The sequence below is a fragment of the Pollachius pollachius genome (assembly GCF_949987615.1).
Source record: "Pollachius pollachius genome assembly, chromosome: 19".
NCBI lineage: Eukaryota > Metazoa > Chordata > Actinopteri > Gadiformes > Gadidae > Pollachius > Pollachius pollachius.
In genome coordinates, this window is record NC_136952.1 from 10,372,000 (window position 1) to 10,383,020 (window position 11,021).

Sequence of the window (11,021 nt, forward strand, 5' to 3'; positions counted from 1 at the left end):
GTATTCATACATACTCCTCTATACATGTTAATCTGTTTACATTTGCACACAATGTATGCAAACCATACAAATAGCAGCTAATAAATGTCTAGTGTTAAATATAATTGATAAAATTTAAAACTGTTAAGTAAACAAATCACATGTGACAATGAGGAAGTTTGTAAAAGTGCTTTGTTTTAACTTTTATCTTCAGGACCTAATTGACGCATAGGTGTCACACAAAAGGAAGAACCTGGTCTCAAACAGGCCCTTCGTGCGTTTAGTGAGGAGCCTTCCTTTATCTCCAATGTATTGCAGGGTTTGTAAAAATCTTGTGTTGCATGTGATTCTTCAGGATGGTACTGTTCACTGAAAAGTCCTACTGTTTCAACACATTGGACTGCTGTTTGTTTTATTTATTGTTTTTTTATTGTATTGTATTGTTTTATATCCATAAATGAATGTGAATGATTTATGATCGCAAATCCATCCCATTTTTCTTTCTGCACGTGTGTTTTTCAGTGAAATCAGTGAAGCGTCATCACTGTGTATTATTATTATTATTATTATTAAATATATATATATAGAATCACACATACTGCATACTTGTCTGTGAGCTTAAAGCTGGTCGCAGGGAACCATGTTTAAAAAAACAACGTTTAAAAAAATAAAAGCATTTTAAGTAGTGTATAAGTGAAATGTATAAATGTACCTTTGACAACTCTTGACTTCTGGTGTGAGGTATCAGTTAAGGACTAACCATACACATTATACAAGACAGAGGTCTCAATAAACCTTAAGATCCCATCCAAATAGGTCCAATACATCTGACCTAGAACTGAGGGACTGCCACAACTTGACCTGAAGGGAGGTAGGGGATCCCTGGCACTGGCTAGACGGCTCTAGCTTGACCCAGCATGTAGGAGGTGGACACACTGTGCTATATATGTCAAACCATATTAGTCTGGTTGGTTTAGGTCACTGTGAGGGCCCTGTATACATGTGTAGAATCTACATTCCCTGGACCAATCAGAGTGGGGCTTCTTATTGGCTGGCTCAGAGACCAAAGTGGCAAAAAAACAATTCAAAATGTTCATTACACCTCTATTTATGAAGAGTATTGGGGTCATTTGTAGAAAACAAGTCTTTACATTAATGCCGGTCCATACTCAGTTTTTTCAGTGTAAATGCAGTATATCTCAGAGGCTTTGAGGGAGAACTGAAAGTATGATTGCACTGTGTGTAATTGAACATATCTGGGATTGTACAAACTACTAACAGACTTAAAAATTCCAGCAAGATTGTGTTGTAGTTTCGTAGTGGTTGGTTGTTTACTTTTTCTGTGCATGTCTGTATGTGTTGGTGTTGGTATGTTATGTTTATTTAAATAGAAAATCCGCTCTCGTAAATGACAAATGGTTGATATGACAACAAAAAATGACTTCCAGTTCATTGTGCAACAACTTTTTTTATGACTTGAAATTAAATATTTTGCAAAAAAAACTTTTTTTACCTGTTTATTTTGTTAGATAAGCACACCATATTTGATATGTTCAAGAATAATTAACACTGCACAAAGCAGACAAACAGAAAAACAGAAAAATATGCTGCAGCAATGCCACAACCCTACTGCAGTTATTCAAGATTGTACCGCATTCAATTTTTAACCAAGAAAGATTCTCAATAGCACTGGGTTCTGCAGGCCTACTCCGGGTTCCGAAGACCAAGTGCTCATGTAGTTGTAAGACTTTCTATGTGTAACCATGTTAGCAAAGAAGACACTTTATACTGAGAAAGGTCAGCAGCCACCCATTTCATATCCTACTGCCTGCAGCCATTGGTCATAAACTCAATAAAACGATAGGACCCATGGTCATTTTAATTGTAGAGTAAAATTAGATTCAAATCACTGAGGCAAGTGATAAATGACGGTTCGGTGTTAAGCATGTGACAAATTCTTTACGTTGTTAAGGGACTGAGCAACAGAAAAATATGACATCTGATATAGGCTACATACACTGGCTAACTAGAGAAAAGCTATTTCTACACAGTGCCAAAATTGTGATAACAATCAACACATCATGCACCTTGGAAAAGGACTTACTGACTTATCTTCCTAAGATCCTAATTTTGCTTTGCTACTAAGAAGCAGTCATCGTTCAGTCACAGTGCAGTAAAGAGTAACATGGTCGCTGCAAGATAATCCAGAAAGTCACTATGGTATGCTACATTTGGCATCAAAATGGGTAAAATACACAAATGAATGTGCAAGGACATTTATTTAGATCTCAATTTTACATACAGCAGTTGAATATCTGGACTGCAAATTGACCCACTGAAAATAAAGTTTATGGTTAGCAAATTAAGTTAAAACACTGGTGAACATGATAACTTTTGGGAGGGTTCAGTTAGATTGCTTGCTAACCAATATTAGCAAAGAAGTTTTTGGTTAGCTTTCGAGATAACCAATGTTAGCTTGGGATCTTTTGAGTTAGCTTGATATAGCTGACCGATGTTACCTTGGGAGTGTTCGGGTTAGCTTGATAAGCTCATCAAAATTAGCGTCCAACGCTAATATTACAGATCTTGCAGCTGGGATCCTTCTTAGCGTTGACAGTGGACGAGCTACGTAGTTGGTGGCCGCTTATTGCCGCTACCGTTCCGAGGGACAAGTCCACTGGTTCCGTGTAGACCAACTCCAGAATGACGTCTTGTGCATGTTGGAAACTCAGCGTGCCGTCTTCCCCTTCCACACAGGTCAGGAACCTGTTGTTGGATCTGTCCAGAGCAGGTAACCGTCCTTTACAGAACAAGTCTCCTTTGGAGCCCTCAGGGGCCAAGACCAGGATGACGTAGTGATATGCCGTGTACATGCAGTAGAAATCCCCAAAGTAGAGGTTGGTGTTTTGGTTGAACAGCACCTCTGCCTGCACCTGTAGCGGACGTTCTACGGTTAATAACTTTACGTTGCCACCTATTGTCTTGCGCAGTTACAGTGGTGCAACAGATATTTTTGACAATTAAGAGAAGGGATGGATGGATGGATGATTGATGAATGGATGGATGGATGGATGGATGTGGACGGAGGGATGGACGGATGGATGGATGGATGTGGATGATGATTTCGTTGACATTTCTCTATAAACCAATCAGTCTTTTAGATTATCCCACATCAGAGATATTGATAGTAACTATTGGAAGTACTTCGTGCTAATTCTGCATGAGTGTGTGTGTGTGTGTGTGTGTGTGTGTGTGTGTGTGTGTGTGTGTGTGTGTGTGTGTGTGTGTGTGTGTGTGTGTGTGTGTGTGAGTGTGTGTGTGTGTCCATGTGTGGGATACCTGGAAGCGGTAGGGTCCGTAGGGGGAGTCCTGGGGAGGCTTGCCTGTGTTGAACTCTGTGTTGCAGCTGAAGAAGACGCCCTCCAGCTTGCCGCTGATGGGCGAGCCGTGGCTGCCGCTGTTGTCCTTGACGGCCGGCAGCATGCGGTGACACTGGGAGTCCCTGGAACGATAGGAGGGGCTGTCACAACAACCCCGGGTTACTGCACAGCGGGCATGCCGGCGGACAGAGAGACAGGCATGCACACAGGTAGAGACAGACAGAGAGACAGACATGCACACAGGTAGAGACATGGGGACAGACAGAGAGACAGGCATGCACACAGGGAGAGACATGGGGACAGAGAGAGAGACAGGCATGCACACAGGTAGCGACATGGAGACAGACAGAGACAGGCAGACATGGAGACATGCATGGAACAGAAATGCAGATAGAGACATGCAGACAGATATGGGCGGGGAGACAGACAAGGGCCTGCAGCCAGGTGCGCACTCATGCTGATACAAACATACAAACAGACACATGGACAGGCATTACTGAAAGGCTTTCAGACACACGTACATCATTGAAACAGACAGACATGCAGACAGACGGGTATGCAGACAGACATGCATGCAGAGAAGACATGAAGGCAGGAATCAAACTGACAGTTCATCAGATGGGTATTACATGGATAAAGAGAAGTACAGATAGGAGGGAAGGCTGGAAGATAGATAGATAGATGGATGGATGAATGGATGGATGGATGGATGGATGGATGGATGGATTGATAGATATATTGATTGATAGATAGATAGATAGATAATGAACTTCCAGCCAAATAATCCATTCAATAGAAATGATGGATAGCTTGGTTAAACCTTTCCTGTGTTTCTGGGAAACTAGCCGAACACTAGCCTAGGAACCAGACAAATCCACAAGCTCACATAAGCCTCTGGCCCTCTCCCGTTCTGATAGGTTTCCAGCTGTCCTGGCCCGGGTCGGGCCAGTAACCACCGTTCATCTAATAGGGGGCGGGTCTAATACGATGACTGAACCGAGGAGTGCCTTATGGGAGTTTAAACAACCAAGATGGCTGACACTGTTGTGTCAAACTCGTTCTGTTGCTGTGAATGGTTGTAGGTCTATCCAATTGGGTCCAGAGGCAATGAACTGAGATCGAAAATAAACTGGGCGGTTCCAGACTAATACACATTTGAGAATTGCTCAGGCAATGTCAGACTACCTGAGCACTTTGGAGCAAATTAGTTCAGCCTCTCTTAAATGCCCTGATGGATAAAAATTGAAAGCCTATCATCAAATAAATAAACTGCATGGTGGACCAATTAACCAATCAAACAACGGTGATTTGGATTAATCAAAAAAAACAGAGACGTTATCGACCAGTTTACCAATGAATTGAATCCAAGATCAAACAAAGAGCAGGCACACTATCAACATTTGTCTGAGCTTAGTTGCCGACCACTTGGGATTCTTCTCATTAGTTTTCTGTGTAATGTAATGTTGGGTAGAGCCCTGTTCATACTAAGGTATTTATGTACCTTTAGGGACCCTGTCTGTAGGTGAAGGTGAGGTCCAAGTCAGAATTTTGCCTACATTTGCATAACACATTATTTCCCCAATCAAATATTTGGAAAAGGGAAATGGGTTAACGTCTGATGGAGCCAAAGTCAACGTGTTGAACAATGAAAGTTAGACGGAAGGTACATCTTCAAACAAGGAACACGTCAACGACAGAATTCAATCATTCACACACAGAGCAGTAATAATAGAAGTAACCCAAGGTCACTGTTGAGTCTCACGAGACTTTGGATGTGTGAGCCTTGCCTGTACACTGCTCATAAATTCTGTAAGTGTCCTTGCACAAGTGGTTTGGAAACAAAGACAAAGGTAATCTCAGAGACAGTGGGCCTCATGCATCCCTGTCCTCAGCAAGGTACTCGGACTCCTGATGTAACACCAGAAATAACTCATCAATAAAACATGGATCATGTTGCCGCCAAAAAACTGCACGCACGCACGCACACACACTGTACATTACATCGACACACCTCCATCTGTTACCTAGCCTGGTTGAAGTATTCCTCCTCCTGGTTTCTGTAGAGGACTGTTAAGGGGAGCATCCTACCAGCGATGACCTCTGCCTTCTCCAGCAGCTGATTCAGATGCACCGAGGAGTAGTCTGGTAGGAGAGAGAGACAGAGACACAGACAGAGACAGAGAGAGAGTAATAATAATTTGTTAAAAATGAGGAAGACAAGAGTCAGAGAAATCAACTGAAGGAAGAAAGAAATAATAAAAGGAACATCTGGGATACAACGTTCATAAGAAACTAGCACTTTTACTTTATTGTTTGGTATTTTCTTCAGCTTGAGGTTTGACGTCACATCTCACTTGACCTTCCTGTTTCCTGTGGTTCGTTAGAAGCTGAGTGATGGCTGGCAGGCACTGTCTGACGTTCCAATTTACTCTCCATCACAAACACTACCTCAGCCTGACACCTGATGCTGTCTCTCTCTCTTTCAGTGTCTCTCCATCTATAAGTCTGTCACTCTCTCTCTCTGTCAAAACAATATTACTTGAGTTCTTGTTCGAACAAATCAAACGCAAAATTCTCGCTCCTTGTTCTACTTGGTCTTCACACGCTTTCACCTTTCCCATCTGACTTTATCTCCTAGGAGCACTCTCTCACTCACTCTCACCCTCGACTCATGGCTCATCTCTCCATCAGGGCCAGTCTCGTGACCGAGAGAGTCCCAGGTGGACACAGAAATCAAGTACCATTCGTCTCCCCAAAATGGCTGCCCGAAAAACAGCTTATCATTCTGAGCTTATCTTTCCCCCTTCACACCCTGGTCTATTGCCTGCATAATGCATCAAATCCCAAACTGAACTCGGAAAACCAGGGAGGAAATACCCTCCCACGCGGCATCCATCTGCATATGTTTCAGCAGTTGATTGTCTTTCTTCCATTTGCTTTGTGTGAATGTCTGTATGTACTGTCTGCATTGTCTGTACTCTTTGAGTTGTCTGCATCATTTGTATTGTCTTTATGCTTTGTATTTTCTGTATTGTCTGTATTGTCTATATTGTCTGTATCGTCTGTAATGTTTGTAACCTTTTTTATCGCCTGTATCGTCTGAACTCTTGTATCGTCAATACTGCTGGTGTCATCTGTATCTTCTGTGTTGTCTGTATTGTCTATATTGTCTGTGCTCCCTGTATCGTCTGTATTGTCTGTAATGTTTGTACCCTTTTCTATTGTCTGTATCGACTGTATTGTCTGTACTCTTGTATTGTCAGTACTGCTTGAATTTTCTGTACCATCTGTACTGTCTCTATCATCTATAATGTCTGTACTGTCTGTACTGTCTGTACTGTCTGTACCGTACGTCCCGTCTGTAATGTCTGTACCGTCTATGATGTCTGTACCGTATGTCCCGTCTATAATGTCTGTACCGTCTGTAACGTCTATAATGTCTGCACTGTCTGTACCGTGTGTCCTGTCTTTGATGTCTGTACCGTATGTCCCGTCTATAATGTCTGCACTGTCTGTACTGTCTGTACTGCGTTGTAAGCGTGTGAGGCTGCCAACCAGGTCGCCCTCGGCGAAAGTCTGGCCTCAACCACTCCAACCTGTGTGGATGAGGGTCCCCCATCACCCAGACCCTGACCCCCTCCATGTGGTCCCCACCTGCCGTGCAAAACTCGACGACCTGGCTCCACTCGGACACGGCGTAGTCCCCGTCTGCCTGCTTGGCGGCCGTCTGCACCGCCACCGTGTAGTCGGTGCGCGGGCTCAGGAACCAATGGCCCCGCACCGTCATGGGCAGGGGGACGGCCTTCGCCACCAGCTTGGTGGGAACATCCTGGAGGCATGAGAAGCACACACGCACACAAACAGGCACACACGGACACGTGCACACACATACATAGACACACAGACACATGGAAACGCACACAAGGAAATCCGCACACGCACACACACACACAGAAAAAATCCACACACGCACGCACACACACACAAACACACACACACACACACACACACGGACACAACGATTAATTACTTTATTAGAAGTCAGAAATTATCTTCATTTCCATTGTAATTCCAAAAGTGTGGAGATACAGACACTTTAGGGTGCAAGTAGCACTGTCTACACACACACACACACACACACACACACACACACACACACACACACACACACTCACACACACTCACACACACACACACACACACACACACGCACACATGCACAGGGTGTTGTGAGGAGATGGACCTACTGTAGATTTGGAAGTCTTGGTAGAAATGATACATAATAGACCAAATATACACACTATTCACACTCAGAAGCATTCAACAATTGACAGTGGATGTCCTTAAGGAGATGTCCAACCAGGTCGCCAACCAGGTCGAGATGTTCAGATGTCCTTAAGGAGTAGGTAAGCGTTTAGGGCATCTTGGATGCATACAGGTTAGGCTGCAGACATTGGGGATCAGAACCTTGCAAAAATGTTTGGTTGTTGAATTTAGCCTTAAAAAGACTAGAAAATGAGAAGCAAAGAGTAGGCTAGGACTACTGCTGGGACTGTTTGTTTGGTCCACAGCAGTGATTAAGTCGGCTGATTGCTTTTAGGGGCAGACAAAGTGTTTCATAAAGGGAAGCGGGGAGAGTACTGAATTTATTAAATCATTGAGTCATCAAATCCCTGCTGTGGTTAAAACATCAGCATTAAAGTGAGAAATAAAAGTGTTATAATAGAGCTTCTGAATAATAAAGAGAGGGATTACTGTTGGTTGTGTTTGGCTTTTAGTCTGGCTTTTGTCATTAAAGTTAGCACTAGTACAAAAGTAATAAAAGGTTTTAGGAAATGTGTATTCCTGTAGTGGTAGTAATAGTAGTAGTAGTAGTAGTTAGCAGTATCGGTTTGTAGTAGCTAGTACTACAATCTGAATTTAATGTGGTCGTGGGTAAGATTTAAGAGCTGTGCCCTCTTATGCACTTTTCTGCTCCCTCTCATACAACTCTCACATCACACCTACAGCGGCCTTAACTTAGGCCTACTCAAAGTGTAATTAGTGGGAGCGAATATAAAACAATGTAATCGTCACAATGTGTATGGGTCTACCTTGTGTTTGAACTTGTTCTCCTTCTTGTTCTCCTTCTTGTTCAGGTCTATGAAGTAGTGTGTGATCCTGTCCTTCCCGCGTGCGTCTGAGTCCCAGCTGATCTTGAAGGAGTCGCAGGTGATGTTGCTGATGCTGATCTGGTGGGGGACCGGCAGGTCGTCCAGCTCCCCGACCCCGCTGTCTGCCGACTGGGTTCCTGGGTGAGGGAGCAGGGGAAAGGGTCATTCATTAATACCATGCGGTGTCCTTGGTATTATCTTCACGGCTTTCGTTGTTGTTTGTTAATCTGTTGAAGAACATTACGATACATTAAGCTCATGGGTTTGCATTCACTTTTAATGTGATACATTGTTCAATTATTTGTTTAACTTAAGGTACAATATAAATATTTGCATTTTTTAGTTAGCTCAAGTTTACCTTCACCCTTAAAGTTAGTGTCGACATGACAGAATGTTTTTTAGAGCACACCTTCTTTCCCTGAAAGACAGAATGAAGGATTCATTTCTCTATTTTGTTTTGTCATTAACTCACAAGATCTTGTTGCCACATTTTGACCCATTATGATTAGAAAAAATATTAAATGTTTTAGACATTTGCTTCACTTTGTTTAGGACCATTTAACCACATGGCACCATTACTTTTTAAAAATTTATACAGAAAAAGAGATGGCTATGGTTTATGTGGTGCCCTCAATGTGTGAACATTTTGTTTTCATCATTACATATTTTCGCATTAAGTCTTTTAGGACATTGCCAATATCACACACACGCCAGTAAAACACACACACATGCCAGTAAAGCACAGTAAAATAGGCTTTGCTTTCCTTTAGTATTTGGGTCACAAAATGTGCACTCTCTCATACAACTGGATGGAAGGATTGCCTGCAAACTGTTTGTGTGTGTGTGTGATTGTGTGTGTGTGTGTTCAGGAGTTAAAGGGTTCCTCTATATAACTGATCTTCAAGCAATGAATCTGTAATCTATAGTAAAACAATGTGGTTCAATGAATCATCTGTAAGGCCATATAATGCCCTGAAGTAAACTTCCTTCCCTGAAAAAAGTTACATTTTAGTGGATATTTCTTTCCAACCACTCTCTACTTTATGATTCGTCTTTCAGAGAGATTGTACAACGATTTCTACTCTTTTGGGGTGGAAATGACTTCATCCCCAACATCTTGGAATTGCCTTGATGCAGAAAGTACAGATGCTAGTTATCTGGATCATTTGATAGGCCTAGAGCATGAAAAGCTTGGCTCAGGAGAACCATTAACTATGTCACTAGCTAATGTGACAAATAAAATTGGCCACATTTACTTGGAAGCAATTTTACGGCGGACCTACAGAGGTTTAAAAGTCTCACCCATCTGTATCTTTCTCGAATGAACTCCTCATGCATGCAAGGGCAGGTAATAAAGGATTTATACTAAGGACCCCTTTGAAATGATTATATAGGTATAAGCAATTGAGTAGTCAGACTTATTGACTGACTGAAGCAAGGAAGGCTCTTACAAGCAGTATCTCACCTTACAATACAACGCTTATCGCTTTAATATGTGAAAAGGTTTTTGAGGAACCAAGAATGTGAATACAATCCATGGAACTCACATTGAAACCACAGCGCACAGCGACTATACAGACTGGAGTGATGCGTGTTACTTACATTGTTCACAATACATTATATCATTAGCTCTGCAAATAACATCCTCATATTCTCGGTAATCACTCAGATGGGATATTTGTTCTTTTGCATGAGCCGTATTGTGGCGGTTAGAAAATAGCGGTTGGCCCCACCCGAACCTATTTGCATAGACAACTGCTGGAGAACCACAGGCTAGCCAGTGTCAGGCCGACTATTAGCATAGGACTGAGGGGTGCGTTCACAAGAAGCATCTAATTGGTTCTTCACAGGAAACAGTAGACAACAAAGAATTTGCTCTGAGCTATTATTGGAGCTACAGCTTTTGTTAGTGGTTATGTGTTTAGCCATTTTCTCTGTGGCATCTGGGTGTGTGTATGTGTGTGTGTGTGTGTGTGTGTGTGCGTGTGTGTGTGTGTGTGTGTGTGTGTGTGTGTGTGGGTGTGTGTTTGTGTGTGTGTGTGTGTGTGTGTATGTGTGTGTGTGTGTGTGTGTGTGTGTGTGTGTGTGTGTGTGTGTGTACGTGTGGGTACGTGTGTATACATGTGTGGTTTGTGAAGAAAAACAACTCAATCTCTTGTTCTATATGGTAAGCCGGTGCTTTGCTTAGTTATACATTTTTATGTACTCAAATGATTCTTGCACTTTTTGGGTTATATCATCGCTGTTCAATTCGCTTACTCTAAGTCACTTCCGACAAAAAAAACACTGCAAAATAAAAGGATTGTAATGTGAATCTAGTGTGTATGTGGTTGTGTTTAACAATGTCACAGAGATAATACACACTATATCTCCTGTCAGGTGGATTATATTCATTTGACAGAGACACAATGCCCTCGCTGTGACATAACCAGGCTACCATTATCTATCGCTTACACAAGTCAGATGTCTACTGGAGTGTTAGCCTTTACCAATAGGTTACGAGGAAATG

The 11,021-nt window shown here is 42.3% G+C and overlaps 1 protein-coding gene across 1 annotated transcript in view; it reads right to left on the reverse strand.

Moving 5' to 3' along the window:
• Window positions 1-2,537: 2,537 nt before the first annotated feature.
• Window positions 2,538-11,021, reverse strand: part of LOC307090442 (phytanoyl-CoA hydroxylase-interacting protein-like) — a gene marked incomplete at both ends in the record, with an annotated part of 15,743 nt that continues 7,259 nt past the window's right edge. Inside the window, 5 exons of the mRNA XM_079757087.1 lie at window positions 2,538-2,912; window positions 3,319-3,499; window positions 5,384-5,501; window positions 7,014-7,188; window positions 8,453-8,649. Coding sequence (XP_079613213.1) covers window positions 2,538-2,912; window positions 3,319-3,499; window positions 5,384-5,501; window positions 7,014-7,188; window positions 8,453-8,649 — 1,046 coding nt within the window. The remainder of the gene's footprint in view (window positions 2,913-3,318; window positions 3,500-5,383; window positions 5,502-7,013; window positions 7,189-8,452; window positions 8,650-11,021) is intronic.